Here is a 20,971-nt window from a genome sequence, read left to right on the forward strand (position 1 = left end):
GTTAAGCCATCACCAAGGAAGCGCTTAGGTAATAACATACTAGTGCCCTCTAGGCTAGAGCCGGGCGAAATAAAGACATCATCATCATCATCATAGATTTGAAGCTCTAGAGCTCACTATAATTCGAATTATCGCAAGATTTTGTAGAGTAACAGGCAATAGGGTACGGCGAATAAAACTACGTCATTATCTAGTCGCGATACCTAGTAGGAAGGCTGATCTGTCGCCCTCGGCGATTCGTCAGCTGGGGGGCAGCGATAACCTCTACAACTGATTCCTCATTACCACCATCATCCTGAGGACTAAGAGAATGTTGTTTGCTCCTTTTTTTAGCCTGTTTAGCATATTAGATGTCCTTTTAGAGCTGCGCAGCTGCTAATCTAGCTTGCTTGTTGTCCTCCTTCTCCCGCTGCTTCTGAGCCTGCTCTTGGAGTCGGATTTCCTTTGCAGTAGCCTTCATGCGCTGTCTCTCCTCTATAACCTGCTCCTTCTCTGCTTTCTCTGCAGCTTTGCGCTTAGCATCTTTTTTTTTTTTAAGTCTCTCTGCCTCTGCTGCTTCTGCTTTCTTTGTTTCTTGCTTACAAGCTTGCTAGACCTTATTTAGGCTCTAAAAAATTGCTCTACTATCTAGATTAGAAGAAAGTTTAAGCTAGAAAGCTTTACTTTTTTGCTAACACTTCTTCTTATTAACTAGTGCTTTTTTAAGGCTGCGAACCTCTAGTTTTAAGAAGATGTTCTGCATAGACAGTAAGTAGATTGTTTATAAGAGCTGCTAAGCCTTAGAGTTGTATATGTTGTTAACAACTAATCTTAAAAGCTTAGTAATCTTCCTCTAATCTTTAGCTGTAAGCACTAACCTTAAGCTTTTACTAAAGGAAGGTCTCTTAGCCTTAGGGTTATTAAATTAGTCTAGAATAATGTTAGGCTTAAAGGGATAAAAACTGCAGGTTTTAAACCCTAAGAGGACGTTCTTAGCAGTAAAAGCTCTCTCCTATGCTGCCTAGAACATGCAGAAGAAATTCCTTTTAGTAATAGCAGAGAAAGCTTAAGATTCTTCTATAAACTGTGCTATCTTGTAGGTATAAGCTTATAAAAGAGGCTTAAACAAGCAGATGTTAAGCAGCTAAAGTGTATAAGTACTATAAAAGGGATAGATAGCTAGGAGGATCTTATTATTATTACAGTACTTAATAAACTTTATGTTTATATAGGATCTATGTTTATTAAGGATAAGAAGTTAGTATCTCTGCTGCGCCTTTAGTTTAGTTTCTCTATTAAAAATTATTTTAAGCTATTAAAGCCTAAGGTTATTGTTAGTCTATCTACTTAAAGATAAAGCAAAGAAAGCTTTATATATCTTAGGATTAAAGTCCTAAAGCTATAAGTCTTAAATGTTACCTGTAACTGCCTAGTAGATAAGGCCTAGAGAGAAAGAGGATCTGTTAGCGCATATATAAGCAATTGTTGTTATCTACTTGCAGTTGCTGTCCTAAACTATCTGCTTAATCCCACCCTCTTTATACTTCTGCTAGGAGAAGATCTGCTTTATCTTTAAAAGCACCCTAATTAAGAAGCTCTTTTTATTTATATTATACATGTCTTTTAGCTAGATATTGTATTGTTTAATCTTACGCTTTAGAAGATTAAAATATAGTGCGTATTTAAAGGCAGAATTACCTCTCTTCCTCTTCTTATTAATGCTAGTAGTCTACTTTAATACTAGGTTAACTTAGTAACACTTAAGGAACTAGTCTAGCTACAAGCTCCCTACCTGTTTGCTGCTTATTTTAGTAGTAAAGTTGCGTAGCATGTTTCTTATAGGGGGTAGCCCTTACTTACACAGTCTCTTAATGTATTCTAAGAGCTCCTTTTCCTAATAGTTGTTTAAAAGTTGTTAATTCTTATATTGCTCTGCACAGAAGCCCTAGACCCTGCGCTACCTTTGTGACAGTGTTAATTATTTAACACTATATTTTTTTGCAACTTAAGTGATATTAACTTTTTCTCTAAACTCTAGGGATTCTAACGCTGCAAGCGCTTCCAAAATCAGGTCTATATTAGTGGAGTTAGTATTATGTGACAATTTTAGTGTTCCTGAGCAAAGTGTGCGCCAGGTGAGCCCGTGCGTCAAGCGAGAAAAATGGGTATGTCATCCAAGCTTCCGAAAAGGAAGATTAATACTTGCTCGTTAACCAATCCAACAATAATTCTGCCACCTCTACCTACTGCCCTGAGGAATCTTCAAGCTCCACTATGTCCCTCCAACAAGACACAAAACCTATGTTTACCGGGCAATTGAAGCGGCGCGTTCGCACCGACGAAGCATGGTATCACGCTGAGTTATTTCTCCTCTCCGAATCACATTGGACCTTGAGTGCGCGAAACCTTCAGGGATTCCCCATAACTGGACAGAACTCGTCAACGACACAAACGACACAAACTACTTCTTACTGGAGAAGGGCTAAAGCTATCCTCAAATGGTTTACTATACACGGTTTAATGGTAAAGCGCGGCTTGTACGTCGCAAATGGCGACCCCGTGCCTGAGCAACTACTTTTGGCCTCCGAATCTGCGTATGCGCACAACTGCACGCGCAATCTTTTCCACCGACTTCCTATGGAGTTGATATTAGAAATTGCTAGCTACTTATCACCCGTTGCTCGGCTCGTCATGCAACGGGTTTGCAGGAAATTCCGAGCCGGCCTTGCTCCGCATCGAATTGCACCCGAACTCAGGAGCGGCTTTTTAACGATGAAGCAAATATTCCAGTTCGTCTTCCTCCTCAGGCAGGATGTACAAGTGCGACTGCAAGACGATTATGAGCGGGAGTGTGACCTGGCGCCGCCGAACTCTAGCCTCCACCGCTCCGGTTGCTCTGGATGCCGCACAACACACCAAATGAAATACTTCTCCAGCGAGGAATTGAGCTTGTCACCGAAAATTCGAATATGCAAGGGTCTTGCAGCGCCGTTTCGACTCTGCCGCCACCTTTCATTCTCTGGTCAATGCCTCTTACGAGCGCTTCGCGTCATGAAAAACACGGATTATATCTGTCAATTGGAACATGAAAATGACGTTCATAACAAGTTTATGGCCGGCTTAGGAGGGCGACAATCGGGACCGCATATCGGATTCCACGGAGGACACACCATCACCATTGATGAAACTATCCCAATTTTGACAATAGGAAACGATAAAGAAACGACACATGATCAGCTCTCTACTGCTCTTCGTAAAAAGTATGCATACATCTGTCCGCACTTGAGCACCGCTAGCCCAGAACTTTTTGGAGGAAGCCTAGTGACGGCTGAGTGTCCAGACTACACTTTCTCACAAATTCGAGATCTGGAGCGGAAACACCAAGCCCCAGAATGCTATCAGATCTATAATATTCATAACCTTCTTCGCCTTGGAAAGTGTGTAACCTGGTCCCAATGCCCTCATCCAAATTGTATCACTCGTTACTGCCTGCATCGGATACGATCTACTTACCATGGTATCACGTTGGCGGTCAGTCGCGACTTTCCAGGTGATCCTACTGATACAGCCTGGCTAGCACAAATGGAACAGGCAGCCGCTGAGACTAAAGTAGAAGGCGATTCGGTCAACATTCCTAAGTCCTATACATGGGTCAGGACCTGGGAGCCGAATTTACAGACCAGCCAAGTCAATACTCAGTGGAAGCTCTGTGAAAGAGAAAAGGTGCACGAGTGCGGCCCTCGTTTCAAGGAGTGCGGATGGGAATGTGTCCAAGCGAGATGTAGAGCATTCACAAACTCGTAGGAAAGAGCGACCATTTAGTAAGAAAGCGACAAGGAGGCTACATTGGCCGCACTTGCGAATTAAGTTGCAAACAGAACTAAGTTCATTTAGACAACCTTCCTTATCTTGTCCTCCGACCTCCAACAACCAGTAGCACCAGTACCGGCAGCACCACCAGCACCACCAGCACCACCAGCACCATGGCGCCCTCCGACGAGCAGGTATATTTTACTTTTCAAAATGTAGGCGTGGTCCTTGCGTTTCTAGTCGCGTGCTTCGCCCTCGCCCTCAGCTGGATCGAGGTAAGTTTTCATATCACTAATTCTAAGCCTCCTCTAACGAACTGATATAGCGCCGTGACGCCGCTGCTGCCCGGCGTGATGCTGCTACTGCCGCCGCTCTCGGTGCCGCCGCCCCGCCTGTGGCCGCCCCTCTTGTCGACGCTGAAGTTCGACAATTCTTTAGCAGCATGGTTGAAGCTCTGGACAAGATAGCGGTAGCAGCAGCAGCAGCAAACCTGCCCTCTCCGCCGCCACTAGGTCCCCCTCCGCCACCCCCAAGTCCCCCTCCACCGCCACCCGCCTCGCTACCAAGTCCACCCCGCCGCCCTGCCGCCAGCAGAATCCCCTGCCTAGCGCCAGCAACCCCCCGCCCAGCGCCAGCAACCTCCCGCTCAGAGGATCGACCAGACTAGAACCAGCACACGTAATTGTAGGCCCGGCAGTTTTAAAGCCTTAGGATTTTAATAGAATTGAATACCATTTGAAACAAACCATGCCTCTTTATTTGATAACTTCTTGCCTATTATTTAATCTTCATCCAAATGTCTTGAAGTATATACAATCTTGAATTAGTGCCTCCAAACCCCCTTACATCTACTATCAATATTGTCATGGGAATCGAGTGCAGGCCTTGCTGTCGCACTAGTTTAGGTCGCCTATAGCATCGTGGTAGCAATTACGACTGCGAAGTGGCGATGACGCTGCTATGCTTAGGCAGCAGCGCTACGCTCAGTATCAATATCAGCCATACCTCTAGATACTTAGAATTAAGCAAGCCGTTTATCATGACAGAAATCCAAGTGAAAGCACGACGGCTTGACGAGGTATTTGAACAAATATCTGCAGGACTCGTTCTCACACCCATTGTGTCCCATCCAGGTTGGAGTTCATCTTGACACTTCACATCCCTACGAACTGATTGGGGCCCAATTTTGGACCCTCCTCATGCTGCTCGGGGAGGAAATCAGGCACAATCTTGTTGGCTTATGTTGGCTCAAGGCGAGCTTAGGCACGAATCATGCTAGCTCGCGCTAGCTCTTCATTGCTCACGTTATTCCCCCCGGCGTAACGCAAGGTCAAGTCCAGAAATAGATTTCACTTAATTGTTATCCGCTATGAATGGCAGTAATAACATAAATACAGGCCGACTTTACCCCGCTCCACTATGCTGCCACGAGAGGAGACCGAAATCCTTCTAAATTAACTGTGTCCCTTATTGCTCAGTAGCTCAAAGCACAGACATCCGAAGGCCACACACCTCTCCACATCGCCGCTAAGTTCGGCCAAGCAAACACAATCCGCCAACTCCTCGCCGCCAACGCTAAGAAGGACCGCAAAGACTACAGCAAGCAAACCTAGATGAGCCTTTGTACCTGTTACAATATCGAACCGATAATTCCACAGCTAATTGTGGTCAACAGTACTGTTAACGCGATAGATAATTATTCGTGGACTCTAGTGTTTTAGGCATGTTTGCGGGATTTCAATCGGACGTATGGTGTGCTACGGCGCAACGGAGTGAGCCTAGATGTAAAAGACAAGGATTTAAAGACGCAACTACACTAGGTTGCAGAGAGAGGGAGTGTTAAAATAATAAAGAAAATTTTAGATGCTAATAGGTTTGTTAATTTAGAGGTGAAGGACTAGAATAGGCGAACACCAATCAGTTGGGCTGCAGAAAAAGGCCAGTTAAGATGTTTAAAATTATTAATTGCGCATGATACAGACAAGAACGTTCTTAACAACTGTTTGCAGACGCGATTGTTTAGGGCGGCTTATAGTAGGCATAATAAAGTGGTGAAATATCTGCCGAGCCGGAGAGTAGACACTAGACGCAGGGATGCAACAGGGAAGACGACATATAACTATGCGATTTCTCCAACAGTTCAGGTATTGTTAGCCTCATTAATTAGAAAACTTTGTTTAACGTGCTATGCAAGACTAAGCTTAGCTTCTAGGGTCTATCGCTTATGCAGTCTTTATGTAGAAAAAGTAAGGCGTCACTAGCTGCAGACAAACACATCTTATAATAGATACCAGCTTGCATCTTTACTAGTTAACCTCTTAGAGCATGTCCTAAAAATATCCCTAATACCAACGTTACATTTACCTTTCCTAGATAAAGATTTTAAACACTTGCAGGCTTTATTTAGGCAGCAGTTAGAACTAGGGGGTTAGAAAAGCAATAAGACAGGAGCGGAAGGAAGGGAGTATGTACAAGAATTCTGCTAGTCACTTGCTACTTATTGTTACCATGTGTAAAATGTTGCCTTTTAGGCAATTGTCTTGTCTAAAGTAGAGACAGTGTGGGGGTAAACAGCGTTTATCCTTTGCAAACTTGTGTTGTTGTTTCTATTGTAGGGTTAGAGCTAACAGATGGTGGAGAGCATGAAGCAGTCATTTAGGTCATGAGAGACGGCCTAGGTAGATTTAAGGCGAGGTGTAAGGTCTCCAGAGCTTAAGAGATCTTAGAGGTAAATATATAGTAGCTAAAAAAGCTCTAGTCTTAAGCAGGAAATAGTAAGAGGTAAAGGACCTACATTCATCCTACGCTAGGTCACGTGAACTAGTTTCATGTTTAACAGTTTCCCTTACGCAAATGCTAGCCTTCTATCTAATTAAAGGGTTGTTTTTAGATTAAGAGCTCTAAAAAAATTTATAAAGCAACTATTATAGTTAGAAAATGTATAAAAGGAATCTGTTACGCAGTCTGCACTTATAATAAAGTCTTTATCTAAGTTTAGGCTCTAACTATCTACAAAGCGTGTTTTAAGGTTCTCCTCTATTAAGAAAAGCCTAATTAGCAACTAAAAAGCAGGGACAAAAAAGCAAAGTCTTAACTTACCTTCTATAACTACCTTAACATAGTCTCTAAGTAAGGTATCCTCTAAGATTGCCTGAAGGAATCTCTGTTCTTGTAGACTTGTACTAACTTAAATTATATAAAACACAATAGCTATAGGATCTAGTAGTTAGCAAATGCTTGTAGCAAAAATCTAAGGGAGATTTGTTGATACCTAAAGCTAGGTATCTAAGCTGTTCTAACTTAGTCTTGCATCGCGCAACAAAGTTATAAAGTTGCTGTCAGCTTCGTCTATAGGCTAACCCATACTATGGGTACGTAACCTGGAACAGAGACTAGGAAAATCTCACATCCCTATCTGTGAACAGGTAAATGATCCATGGTTTAAGAAATGTTAATAGATTGCCAACAATGTTCGCCTAAATCTCGCATGAGCTGAGAAGGGGTCATAGGGTAGGCGAATTGACAAGGTATTGAATTCTAAACAAGATGAATCGTACCAGTGTATTGTAAGGTCTAAGGAGCGAGAGAGAGCTCTAGGCTGACTGTATACTGTACGAGGAAGAAGCTAGTCCTAATGAGTGAATAGTGCAGTACATGGGTATGACATGGCGTGAGACACGTGCGACATCTATCTTGCTTCTGCAGCCGTGCTTGACAGGGAAAGATGGAGGGAGAGGAAGGCATGGCACGTGGATGAGGGAGATATGTATAAAGTCCACGATGAAAATGCGTTCATCAAGATCTGTTCAACAGCAACCACCGTTTCCTATACCAAGGCAGCTCAGATCATTTGGCCTTTGTCGTTCGGGTCCACCTTCTGGCCCGCTTTTTATTACATTGAACTTGTCCTTCTCCCTCTCCATAGGGTTACATCGTTGACGTCTTTTCCTTACACCATATCAGTCGGCCAATCGAATTCCCGCAGCCAGTCAGGCACCTACGGCACGTCGAATACTTCTCAACTCCCACCGCAGCAGGGGATCAACAACGGGTCTAGCCAAACTCAAAATGGCCATTCACCCCAGAACGGCATTGCGGACACTTCAGACCCCCCCTCAGCATCAATAAGAGAATTCATGGAGTTCTCAGCCAATCGGGAGATCGTTGAGCTCCATAATGCCATCGTCAGAGGGGCGCAGCCAAATGGAGGGGGCGAGACTCACCCGGCTGGAGAGAGCGCTTCAAACGTCTCTACTTTCAGCGCCGATCCTTATGGCAGTGACGAAAGACGGTCTACTCTCCAAGCGAACCCGCCATATGGGACCCAAAGACCATTTACGTTAGCGAGCTCCCTAACAACCGAATGACAGATATTGAGAGACAAGAGTTGGGCCTTCCGGCATCTACTGGCGAAGCTTTGCAAAACATTCCGACGGCATCCATGGCAGATTATATGACGGATCAGACAAATATGGATATCTTGTCGGTGGACTCAATTCCCAGTAATGAGCTTGCAGCAAGTATGGGCTCACTCCGGATCGTTCAACGCGACGGCCATACCACCAGCTATACGATTACCAATGGAAACAGCACGTCGAGAGAAGACAACCAACCAACCCGCTTAAGAGGTTACTTGCCACAAGAAGATCCCGCAACACAGCATCAATGGCAGAGCGAGTGGACTTCCGATCCTGTACGCCACCAGAACACTCCACTCCCAACTCCTACGTCCCCGGTTAGAGAAGACGACCTACCTTCGGTCTACTTGACCGACTTGCGGCTAGGTTCACGGACCGAAGAACGGCTCGCTGCGTACGCACACTTTTTTGGTGATTCTTCCGAACATGAGGCTAGCGAGGAAATTGCAGCAAGCAATCAAGCTGACTTAACTCCGGTACCACGTCGCAACCCCCGAAGGCGTGGGTTGGCAAGGCGTGCTTCGTTGAGACGAACGACTGAAGCAGACCAAGAGTTTTGGCACGAGTGCAATGGTCCTGTGAACGATAAGTAATCTACTTAAACTGTCGTTAGTTTAGAGGATATTTGTGGTCTTGGTAAATTGCAGATGATGAAACTGTGTGCACGCTCCTTTAGCAAAGTATCTGCTTTTATTTGGTGTGTATAGGAATAACAACTTGTTCTGGTGGCATTCTTTGCATTTGCTATACCATATGACCCAATGGAACTCTAATGGTTGGTGTGTGCTGAGTACGATTCGCTGAAGGTTTGAAGCTCACAAGGCTGCCATTTACAAGAGAACAGACATGCCACTGCAGGGACTAGGTGCATGATCGCCCGTGATGACGTCGGAGACCTCGCTACGGCAACTGCGCGACGCCTGGACCGAGGGTCCAAGCGCTGCCAAGCCAAATAGAACCAAAACAAATAAGATGCATCTGGTTCCCTCAACCTTCGCATCCATCTATCATGAGCAGCATCTAGCGTTTATCCTTTGGTTCATTATCTGCTATCGCTCCGAAGCGCTCCTGGGCAGCTACTGTCAACGAACCAACCTAGATATCCTACTATTATCGCCATGGCTGAACAGCCGCCCGATTACAAGAAGCTGTTTCTCGAAGAACAACGCAGGCGCGAAGCAGCAGAGGAGGCCCAGAAGGAAGAGCAACGAAAACGCGAACAGGTAGAAGAGAGAATCCGCAAGACCACGCTCCCCGAGTTCCTCGACGCTTGCCACAATTACCTTCACTCAGGTCTCACCATCCAAACCGATGCGACCTTGTCAACACGGGGCGACCCTGCAAATGCGAATAACAAACTTCGGCCCGAGAGAATCTGCGAATGGGAAGACTTTCCGGCACGTCAGGAAGCAATTTGGAATAACCTTATGAAGTCGGCATTTGTCTCAGAGCAATTCTTCACTTCAGTACACACCTTACAAGAGTCCGGGGACGCGGTTCGACAAAGGATGCTGAGCTCAGAGCTTGACCTACACCTCTTTCAGCGGTCTACTGTCGAGGACCCCGTGTCTTTGATTGTTAAACAACTGTACAACAGCCGAGCGCTTCGACGGAAGTTTGGGTTGCACGGGTCCATAAGTTTTGAGAATCATGCCAACACCCTTACTCCAGACTTGCTAGTGAACAGCCTAGAGCAAATATCTGTGTCTAGCAATCGACGGCGACGGTCACCACGCTTGTTAGCTAAGGAGCTGCCCGGTCCATCAGAGCCCTCGGTGGCGGCACAACGTTCAGAAACAGCACGATCCTCCCGTCCCCGCGCGGATCAGTTCTGCGTCTACAACACCAGCACTCAGAATCAAGAGAATCGGATTCCAGCCTTCATTATGGAATACAAGGCCCCCCACAAGCTACCGCTTAGTTACATATGCGAGGGTCTCGAAGATATGGAGCTTGCGGAGGTGATACGATGTGGTGAGGTCGATGCTCCAAAGGATCGCTTTCGCCGCCTCGTTGCTGCAGTCATTACGCAGGCATTCTCTTATATGGTCAGGATTGGGGTAGAGTTTGGTTGCGTGTGTACTGGCGAAGCGTTCGTGTTCTTGCGGGTGCCCGATGATCCTAGGACGGTCTACTACTTCCTATCCGTCCCAAAGGGTGACGTTGGAGCCACTACTGGATGGACACCGGATCTGGATAGCGTGAATCGCTTGCACCTGACAGCTGTTGGGCAGATGCTAGCATTCACTCTTCAGGCGCTGAAGACGCCCCAGCGGGGCCAGCAGTGGAGGGTCCAAGCCGCCAATCAGCTGATCACCTGGGAGGTCGTGTATGAGGACCTGCTGGATACCATACTTCCAGAAGACGTAGCATCCTCAGAGTACCAACCACCTCGACATAGCTATTTTCTGCGCATGTCTCCTGTCCGGCTGCGACGGAGGCCAGGCCAGACCAGCTCTCCTAGCTGCGAGCAGCCACAGGATCCATCTAGCCCCAGTGACGAGGACCCCGATCCAGATACTCCGAGCCAACGCAGACGTCCCCTCCAAGCTCAGCCGCTTGCCCCAACCACGGCTCGCAGCTCGTCTGATCGTCATGCGCCCCAAGCAGCTCAGGATGGACAGTATTGCACACAGAACTGTTTGCGTGGATTGGTTGAAGGTGGTCCACTCGATATGCAGTGTCCCAACGTGCGAGCTCATGGTGAGAGGTACCACGAGATTGATCAAACTGACTTTCTTGCTCGTATCCGCCAGCAACTCTCCAGCGACCTTGATACCAACTGCCAGCCTGTGAGTCTGCCTGGAGCATGCGGCGTCTTATTCCGGGTTCGTCTTGAATCGCACGGATACATCGTTGCAGCCAAGTGTACTCCTATCGACTTCGTCCATCGTCTTGAACGGGAGGCTACTGTCTACGAACTTCTCCGTCCAGTCCAGGGAATCCATGTGCCAGTTTATTTGGGCAACATAGACCTGGCGACTCCTTACTACTACGAGGGCATTTGCGAACTTGTTCACATGATGTTCCTTAGCTTTGGAGGAAGGCTTATCTCCAAGCACCTTACAAGCGAGAACATAGCTGATGTTACTAAGAGTGCTCATTCCGCAGCGCAAGCAATCCACAGCCTTGGGATCTTGCATAAAGACCTTATGCCTCGGAATATGTTATGGAGTGTGGAGACGGGTCGGGTGATGGTGATTGATTTTGAACGGGCCGAAGTGGTGAAGCAACGAACTGTACTAGGTGATATCTTAGCAAACCAAAAGAGGAAACAAGAGTCTGCAATCATGACTAAGCAGACAAGGGAAAGAACTTCTAAATTTGCGCGGGAAAGACAAAGGATGGCTACTGAAATACGCAGCCTAGCCTTAGGATAGCAAGTATACTCTTTGAACAACGCTGTGAATTTTTGTCATGTATTCATCTACCCTAAAAGCACATTGTCTTGCTGGGGCGTCCTGTCTATCTGGTCATACTCTGCATGTTGAAGCTCAAACTCCTTCCAGTGCCCTCGCCCAGTGTCCCTTCCCACTTGGATTTGTCGAAACTGCAAAAACGCGAGGCGCCTCTGTGTGGCGTGATGTGTCGATTCTGGGTTCTGTCCACCTGCGGCGTTAGAATAGCTGTACATGTCGCACGTGTCTCACGCGATATCATACCCATGTACTGCACTATTCACTCATTAGGCATAGCTCCTATCTCGTACAGTATATAGTCAACTCAGAGCTCTATTGAGCTCCTCAGACCTTACAATACACTCGTTCCACTTTGTTTGGATCTCGCTCCCTTGTCGATTCGTTTGCCATATGCCCCCTCCTGAGCTCATGTACAGATTGACCCCACCACCTAGATGTCGCTGCAAGGCTGCACTAAACTATATATTATTACATGCTATTCTAAGCAATTATTAAGCAGAGGTACGCTAAAATAATATAGCGCAGTAGTAAACTATCGCCGCAAGCTGATGGTAGTATAACTAGTAGTCGAGCCTGCGCAGTCTCAGCGATCTCTTGCAGCACCCTCTGCAACACCTGCAGCTCAACGCCGAGATGTGGCTGCAAGGCTGCACTGAACTATATAGTATTGCATGCTATTCTAAGCAATTATCAAGCAGCAGCAGGTTAAAATAATGTAGTGTGGTAGTGAAATGTCGCTGCAAGCTGGTGAGAACAGGTTCTTGCAGGCATATTAGTCAGCAGCGACTCTATCAGGCTTACCGTTTCCCTAGTCTAGCTTAGCTCCTTCCTAGTCTAGTTTAGCGCTACATTATGCCGAAGTTTATGCGAAGTTTAATGTCAGGTGACGTCCAAATGCGGTAATTTTATTAAGTTGAGGCATTTCCTTTCGTAGAACGACGACAGAGAAGCTAGCCTAGGGAATTGATTATAGATTTCACTCGCTAACGCTCGCGAATTAATAGGCTGATGCCTAGAGGTGTTAGTAAGAGATTTCCTAGCAGCGTTAGGAAATGCATTAAATAAATTGCAGCAAATTACAGTAAACTACAGCAATTTGCAGCAAACTATAGCAAATTACAGCAAACTACAGTAGATTACAGCAGCAGGCAGCAATCCCTAGTAGATATTAGTTGTATTGCAAGTAGCTCTACATATAGAGAGGGTGTCACGGTATCCTCCCCGGATCCCAGACATAACCGTATCAGACGCGTACTAGAGTATTATCAGTGCACGTCTGACACGAACACAACACAACACAGACATGAACTTAAGCACAAACTGCCTTAACACTAACTAAACCTAAAACAGGCTTAATTTATACCTAAAGCGCTTAGACTTCTAAGCTAAGTATTTAATTACTAATTTCCTCCTAAACCTTCTTGTTCCTTACACAACATCTTATACCTACTATAATACCTTACATAGTAATTAAACTAGACCTCTGTAAAGCTCTATAACCTTACTTGTGCATAATTATAACATTACGTTATGTTAAAACTCTAGCTAAGAATAGCCTCTAAATCTAATCTAATAAGCTTAGTACTTGCACAACTCTAAGCTATTAGAGTAAGCTAAGAAGCCTTCTAAAAAGCGCTTACTTTATAAAAAAGCTACTATGTTGTAAGCTTTAAAGCTCTTTAAAAAGACTTTAAAGAACAGCTTTATGTTATTAAGTAGTCTATTTCTGCCTTAACTTTTGTTATAGTAGTAGAAACTAAGAACTTACTAGCTTTAAAGCCTACCTAGAAGTCTAGAGATAGCTTAACTTTCTTCTGCCTAACACTGCCTATAACCTGTAACCCTTTTAACTTAGTAATAAAATCTAACTAACTCTCTAATCCCCTACTGTTTAATAGAAAACAGAAAGACCTACCTTCCTTCCTACACAAGCTCTAATACAAACTTAAAGGAAACATAGACTAATTCCCCTCTAAACACTTTTAGTTACTATATGCCTACTTTTAACTTAACTATAATATAATAGCTTTAATTAACTTACTAATAAATAAGAATATTATTAACCTAAATTAATTTATAGCATTCCTGTAAGTAACTTATAAAGACCTAAATAAAAAGTTAATAGCTTTAAGTTACCTAAACACTCTATAATAAAAAAAAAAAGCTTTACTTTACACTTTACTAAGTTCTGCTAACTTGCATTTAATATAGGCCTAAATAAAATAGGTCTAATTACAGCTTTATATAACTCTCTCTTAACTAAACTGTAATGTGCTATAGTAGAAGAACCCCTTCTAAACAACCTTAATATGTATGTAAACCTAATTACTACCTATAATAATAACATAAGGTTTCTCCTTATATAAGCCCTAATACACCCCTAAACTAGCGCAGTTGTAAATAAGGACCCTAATATAATAAAAATTAATTTAAATTATGCTCTAGTTAGTTTTAGAAAGTGTAAAAATTACAGAAAAAAAAGTTAATGCTTTAAGTGCAGTAAGCATAGTTATATCTTTTAAAACTACTTTATTCCTCTTTTTTAAGTCTACGCAAGTAGCGCTGCTAGTACTTATTAAAGATTCTTACTATTTTAATTTTATTTTTATAAGGGCTTTAACTTGTATTTAAGCTCTAATCCCTCTTACTACTCTTAACATAGCTGCAGCTATAGTAGTAGGAGCCTGTAAAAAGGCTTGTCCTAGGGCTAAGTTGCCCCCTAGGACTAATTTAACACTAGATCTTTGCTAACTTATAGGCTAAGTCCCCTACTAATAACTAGAAGTACTAAGTTAATATTCTTATATGTTTATAATAAAGAACTATATTAGCCTTAATATAGGCTTTTATTAACTTAAGAGTAAATAGTATAAGTTACATTAATAAAGAACTAGCGTGTAAACTAAATCTTTAATTAACACTACTTAGCTAAATAATTTACTTAACTAGATTTAATAGAAAATAACTTAAAAAAAGTTCTATTTTTTATACTATAACTGTTATAATTACTTACTAACACTATAAGAAGTAAATTAAGCTCTATGTAATAAACATAGAACATTATAACCTAATTCTAAAACAACTATAGCTATATTAGCATAAGGTTGCCTTTAATTACTAAGAGTAAGTTTTAAACTTTAACTCTTTTTAATGCTAAGATGTATGCTTATGCTTACACCTAAATAACACTTAAATAGCACTTAATATAAAAGGTTTTTAGACTTACTTTCTAATAACTTAGAAAAAAACTACTTAAGTAAGGCTAATAAGCTAGGCCTTTTACTAAGATAAGCTATGTAAAATAATTTAATAACTACTTAAACTTAAAGAAAAAAAAGCCTTTAAAAAACTTTTACCTACTTAATTTAAACATAAACTAGGACTTAAACAGCAGATAGACATCTGCTACATAGAACTTACTCTATTTATAACCCTAGCTTAACAACTAGATTACAAAATCTATGTAGTTATAATTTCTAATATAGACTAAGCTTTAGCTTCCTAAAAACACACTAACTTAAAGATAATAGTCCTTTAAGACTACTATAACTTATTACATATTTTTTTCTAAGACAAGTCTAATAAGCTTTTAATATAACATCTATATAATTACTAGATAACCTTTAAGCCTAGTAAACAACCTAGTTATAGGCTACTATATAAGATGTTACTAAATAAATTAAAAGTGCTTTAAAAATACCTTAATAAGAACCTAGAAAAAGAGTTTATTTAAGCTAGCTCTTTACTAGTAGTGTTACTTATACTATTTATAAAGAAACCTAGGGGTAGGCTTTAATTCTGTGTTAACTACTAAAGACTAAATACTATTACTATTAAAAACTAATACTTAATTTCTTTTTTATAGAAAACTCTAAGCTAACTAAGTAAAGTAAAGTATTTTATAAAGTTAGATATTATTACTACCTTTAATAAGCTAAAAATAGTAAAGGGTGATAAGTAGCTAACAGCGTTTTAGACCTAATATAGACTATTTAAGTACCTAGTAATGCCTTTTAGCTTAGCTAACGCGCCTAGTACTTTTTAACATTTTGTAAATAACTTACTCTAACTCTACCTAGACATGTTCTGCACTATGTATATTAATAATATTCTAATTTATAGTAATAGCCTTTTAGAGCACAAACAGCATGTACGCCTAGTGCTAAAGGCTATAGAAGAAGTAGGTCTGCAACTTAACATAGACAAATGTAAGTTCTACTAATTAAAGGTTATGTATTTAAGATATATAATCTTTATAAATAGCATCTAAATAGACCCTATTAAAGTTTAGACTATACTAAATTAGCAATACCTAAAAGACATAAAAGATATTTAAGCCTTTATAAAATTTACTAACTTTTACTAATAATTTATTAATAACTTCTTGTAGTAAGTAAGCCTTATAATTACACTTACTAAGAAAAAGATTTAATTTAACTTTAACTTAAATTACTAATAGTCTTTTAACTAGCTAAAGAAAGCCTTTACTAAAGCTTTAATACTTTGCTACTTTAACTCTAAACTACTAATACTTATAGAAGCTAATGCCTTAGACTACATAGTAGCAGGAGTTCTCTTCTAGACTAAGCTAGACAGGACTATTAGGCCTATTGCATATTTCTTAAAAAGAATAAGTCTTGTAGAAGGCAATTATAAAATTTATAATAAGAAACTGCTTACTATAGTACACTACTTTAAATAATAGCAACCTAAACTAAAAAGTGCAGCGCATCTAATATAGGTCTTATCTAACTATAAAAACTTATAGTACTTTATAACTATAAAATAACTTAGCTACTAATAAGCTTATTAGTCTAAATACTTATTTTATTTTAATTTTAAGATTACTTATTATCCTAGTTAAGACAGAGGGAAACTAGATGCCCTTATAAGGCAATCCTAAGATGTCCCTGCTTAGAAAGAAGTGTAAAAGGCTTAATACTAAACTCTACTTTAACTTAAGCTATTTTTAGACCTTAACCTAAATAAAATAAATTAGATAATTAATTAAATTATTACTAATAAGTATCTAAATAATAAATTTATTTAAGAAACCTTAAACCTGCTCTAAAACAGCGCTAGTTAGTTAAAGAAAGTAACACTAGCTAACTATAAAAACTAAAATAGTAAGCTGTATTACTATAACTAACTTATAATCTTTAATTCTAATAAACTAAGAATTAAACTACTCTAAATTATACATAACTTGCCTGTTAGAGGACACCTAGGTAGAGGAAAGACTTTTAACCTACTGTAGAGAGAGTACTACTAGCCCTGCATGTTCCATACTGTACGCTAATATGTATTATGTTGCTATACTTACTGTAAAGTAAAAGCCTTTTAAAAAAGGTATAATAGCCTACTTAAACTGCTCCTAATCTCTAAATAAGCTTAAAAAGACATATTAATTAATTTTATTATAGACTTACTTCTATCTAAAAAGTACATAAATATTATAGTAGTTATTAATTACTTAACTAAGTATTAACACTTAATACTATGTTCCTCTATAACTGCCCTTAATATAGCCTAGTTATTCTACTAATACGTATAGGTTTACTATAGCCTACCTAACACAATTATATTAGATAAAGGTACGTAGTTTGTCTTAGCCTTTTAGGACAAACTCTATAAACAGCTCTAAATTGTCCTCTATCTATTTACAGCTTTTTACCTAGAGACTAACAGCTAGACTAAGAACACAAACACTATAATAAAATAAGTCCTACAAGTGTACATAAACTACTAGTAGGATAACTAAGTAAAATAGTTAGCTATAGCATAGTTTAAAGCTAATAATATAACATTTAAATTAACATAAGTATCTTTGTTCTTAGTAAACTATAGATACTACTTTTAAATAAAATTTAAACTACTTTTAAATACCCTCTAACTAACTTATTAATCTGTATAAGTAATAGATATAAATAGACTTATTAATAAAATTTAAAACATATTTAAATATGTTTATAAAAAGCTTACATAGGCTTAAGCTTTTTAATAAGAGTACATAAACTAATCCTAAACCTCCGCCCCTGCGTATGCAGCTAGCAAGAAGGTCTAGCTAGACGCTAGAAATATCTAAATAGACTAATAATTAAAAAAACTTAATTAGAAGAACCTTAGCCCCTTTACAGTAGCCTATATAGTCTTATTACACACTTACTAATTAATCCTACCTAACAGCATGAAGATACACCTTGTGTTCCACGTATTGTTGCTGCGCTAAGCAGCCCCTAAATCTAACTATCTACCTAGACAGCTAAACTTACTACCTAAACCTGTTATTATAAATAATAAACTAAAATATATTATAAAAGATGTTAAATAAATTTAGTTTAATAAAAAGAAATATATTTATAAATACCTTATAAAATAAACTAGATATAACAAACTGTTGTAGGAACCTGCAGAAGCCCTGTAAGAGAACTCTGCAGTAACTTAATTCTACGCCTAATACCTATCTAAACTAAACCTGTACCCTAATAAAGACAACCTAATGCTAGAACTACTAATGTAAAGGATTCCCTTCCTAATAAGAGGGGGGGTACTGTCACAGTATCCTCCCTAGATCCTAGACATAACTGTATTAGACGCGTACTAGAGTATTATTAGTGCATGTCTAACATAAATATAACACAACACAGACATAAACTTAAGCATAAACTGCTTTAACACTAACTAAACCTAGAACAGGCTTAATTTATACCTAAAGCGCTTAGACTTTTAAGCTAAGTATTTAATTACTAATTTCCTTCTAAACCTTCCTGTTCCTCACACAACGTCTTGTACCTACTATAATACCTCACGTAGTAATTAAACTAGACCTCTGTGAAGCTCTATAACCTTACTCGTGCACAATCGTGACAGAGGGTTCTAAAGAGGTAATGACTCTAGAAAAAAAGCCTTAAAAGGGGCAGTAATAATTGCGCATAAGCTAGTGTTAGCGTAAAAGGAAATTACTAAGCTTTAAGCAGCTAATAAGGCAGCTACATTTAGAAAGGCCTGCGATTAACAGGTCTAAAGGAGTTTAGAGCGCGCAGTGACAGGAAGAAGACAAAGAATCAGATGCAAGCTAAAGTAGGTAAGCAGTTCTAAAGGCGCTGCAGACAGTGTAATTAGACTAGGCATAACGCGCAAACATGTAAGCAAGAAGTAGAAATAGTATCTAAATAATATTCTCAGCTGTACTATACTATATAGTGCTAGAGCGGGTTGTTATAGGCTATAATAGAGTTTGTTATAGTGTGGTCTTGGCAAAAGTAAACAACTTAGGTGTGTGAGCAACTGCTAATCCACAACACACCAATGCGGTTGATGCTAATCTCTAATACACTAATGTGCCTAACGCTAATCCCCGACACACTAATGTAGCTGATGCTAATCCCTGACACACTAATGTGGCTCTGATGCCAATCCCCAACACACTGATGTAGGGTTACGGTCTATGATTGGACTAGCGTAACTCCACCCGAAGTGCTCCAAAGTCTTACCGAATTGGCATGGGACCCGTTCATCCCTGAACAAGCGAACGAATCGGATGACACGGACACGGCAGGGACGTTCCCACTGACAGATAAATGCATTGTCTAAGGAAAAGCAGGCCAAGTGGCCAAGCCTTGTCCAAGAATGTCGACCTTGCTCAGCATGACTACTATAGCGAGCAAGGTCGAGCAAGGTGAGCAAGGTCGGGCAAGCCTTGGCACTAGAGTATTATATATATACTTTTAATTTAATTAAACCTTTTAGAAGGTGTGATTAATCTTTAGTTTATCCTAGGTAGACTAAGTAGCACTTAGCTTTTTAATAAGCTAAGTTCTAATTGTATATCTTGCACTATATATACCTCTAATTCTGCTTAACTAAGCTGTTTAACCCAGCGCTTTATACCGCTGTAAAGGGCAAACCACGATCCGGCCACTCTTACCCTACTCCAAACCCCAGGCATAACGGAGGCCTGTACAACTGACTGTAGCCTGCCTATCCCCTCCGAAATAAGCTCAGGCCCGCGTGCTCCTAAATCCAGAGCAAGGATTGTAACGTTAATCACTACCCACTACAAAGTATAACCACTCTACACAACACAGATTTAAACATGGCCGGCGCGATGTTACAATCTTTACTTCCGGGAAATGGTGCCGGGAGTACGCTGGCCTGTTTATTGTAACGGCATAGGCAAGACAATGGGAATCCACTCAGAGGCATATGGGAGTGCGTGGGGACTCAGAACCTAGGAATGCCATTGACACCTATAGGCCTTGTACAAAAGGATATCAGAAAACTACTAAGCTAGCTACAGGGGCAAGGTGCGACTAAATACATGAGGGAATAGGGGCAACTGCAGGGGACTAGGTCGAGTCATGGTCGGGGCTGATACAGGGACCCTTCGGATAGGATCTAAGCAACCTAAGATAGAACAATTTGTAGAATTATTACACTACTCCCCCCCTCTATAGGCTAATAGTTCTTATCTATAGTGTTTAGAAAGTATTTAAAACTACTTTAAAACTAATTTAAATAGAATATAATAAGTATAACTATCTTAACTAAATTTCCTGTTACTAAAAAATAGACGAAAAACCTAATACTAATATAATGCCTTTCATATAATGTTTTTGTTTAGTAGTAACTAGCAGTGTAGTTATTGTTAATATAGTAAATTTATTATTTATAGTAATAAGTGTTTGCTTACCTTACTTATATAGTCTAGTTAATATTATTAGTTTCTTCTTTAGCTATTATCTAAATCTTTACTTTATAAGTATTATTATACACCTAACATCTTATAGCTTAGTCTGCTAACTAATTATAGCATTAAAGAAAATTACTATACTGCTCTGCCCCTCTTCTAGAGCCTCTTTAGAGGCGTTTTAAGTTATCTGCTTTTAGGCTGCCTATGCTCTTACTTTGTCACGATTGTGCACGAGTAAGGTTATAGAGCTTCACAGAAGTCTAGTTTAATTACTATGTAAGGTATTATAGTATGTACAAGATGTTGTGTAAGGAACAGGAAGGTTTAAAAAGAAATTAGTAATTAAATACTTAGCTTAAAAGTCTAAGCGCTTTAAGTATAAATTAAGCCTATTCTAAGTTTAGTTAGTGTTAAGGCAGTTTATGCTTAAGTTTATGTCTATATTATATTATGTTTATGTTAGACATGCACTGATAATACTTTAGTACATGTCTAATACAGTTATGTCTAGGATCTAGAGAGGATACTGTGACAGTACTCCCCCTCTTATTAGAAAAGAAATCCTTTACATTAGTAGTTCTAGCATTAAGTTGTCTTTGTTAGAGTATAAGTTTAGTTTAGATAGGTATTAGGTATAGAATTAGGTTACTATA

The 20,971-nt window shown here is 40.3% G+C and overlaps 6 protein-coding genes across 6 annotated transcripts; 4 read left to right on the forward strand and 2 right to left on the reverse strand.

Moving 5' to 3' along the window:
• Positions 1–358: 358 nt before the first annotated feature.
• BDR25DRAFT_246912 (uncharacterized protein) lies at positions 359–589 on the reverse strand (the record flags this gene model as incomplete). The annotated part of the gene is made up of 1 exon (XM_033685941.1): positions 359–589. A coding segment is annotated over one exon (231 nt), but the record flags the coding sequence as incomplete, so codon positions are not given.
• A 1,641-nt stretch (positions 590–2,230) lies between these two features.
• Positions 2,231–4,456, forward strand: BDR25DRAFT_347511 (uncharacterized protein; the record flags this gene model as incomplete). The annotated part of the gene is made up of 4 exons (XM_033694273.1): positions 2,231–3,416; positions 3,703–3,800; positions 3,874–4,064; positions 4,115–4,456. Exons 1-4 carry the CDS (start codon positions 2,254–2,256, stop codon positions 4,454–4,456), a joined length of 1,794 nt encoding a protein of 597 aa, XP_033539789.1. The 5' UTR covers positions 2,231–2,253.
• A 1,240-nt stretch (positions 4,457–5,696) lies between these two features.
• BDR25DRAFT_201786 (uncharacterized protein) lies at positions 5,697–5,900 on the forward strand (the record flags this gene model as incomplete). Its single annotated transcript, XM_033684399.1, has 1 exon — positions 5,697–5,900. A coding segment is annotated over one exon (204 nt), but the record flags the coding sequence as incomplete, so codon positions are not given.
• Positions 5,901–7,156: 1,256 nt separating this feature from the next.
• Positions 7,157–8,800, forward strand: BDR25DRAFT_347512 (uncharacterized protein; the record flags this gene model as incomplete). Its single annotated transcript, XM_033694274.1, has 3 exons — positions 7,157–7,160; positions 7,495–8,067; positions 8,160–8,800. The coding sequence occupies 3 exons, from the start codon at positions 7,157–7,159 to the stop codon at positions 8,798–8,800; spliced, it is 1,218 nt and encodes a 405-aa protein (XP_033539791.1).
• Positions 8,801–9,053: 253 nt separating this feature from the next.
• Positions 9,054–11,601, forward strand: BDR25DRAFT_338082 (uncharacterized protein; the record flags this gene model as incomplete). The annotated part of the gene is made up of 9 exons (XM_033693252.1): positions 9,054–9,072; positions 9,225–10,897; positions 10,928–11,035; positions 11,075–11,161; positions 11,207–11,303; positions 11,355–11,393; positions 11,430–11,446; positions 11,477–11,487; positions 11,521–11,601. The coding sequence occupies 9 exons, from the start codon at positions 9,054–9,056 to the stop codon at positions 11,585–11,587; spliced, it is 2,118 nt and encodes a 705-aa protein (XP_033539792.1). The 3' UTR covers positions 11,588–11,601.
• Positions 11,602–11,634: 33 nt separating this feature from the next.
• BDR25DRAFT_363265 (uncharacterized protein) lies at positions 11,635–12,036 on the reverse strand (the record flags this gene model as incomplete). The annotated part of the gene is made up of 3 exons (XM_033696715.1): positions 11,635–11,801; positions 11,858–11,881; positions 11,931–12,036. The coding sequence occupies 3 exons, from the start codon at positions 12,034–12,036 to the stop codon at positions 11,635–11,637; spliced, it is 297 nt and encodes a 98-aa protein (XP_033539793.1).
• Positions 12,037–20,971: the final 8,935 nt, after the last annotated feature.

This window comes from Lindgomyces ingoldianus (genome assembly GCF_010093535.1).
Source record: "Lindgomyces ingoldianus strain ATCC 200398 unplaced genomic scaffold BDR25scaffold_65, whole genome shotgun sequence".
Taxonomy (NCBI): domain Eukaryota; kingdom Fungi; phylum Ascomycota; class Dothideomycetes; order Pleosporales; family Lindgomycetaceae; genus Lindgomyces; species Lindgomyces ingoldianus.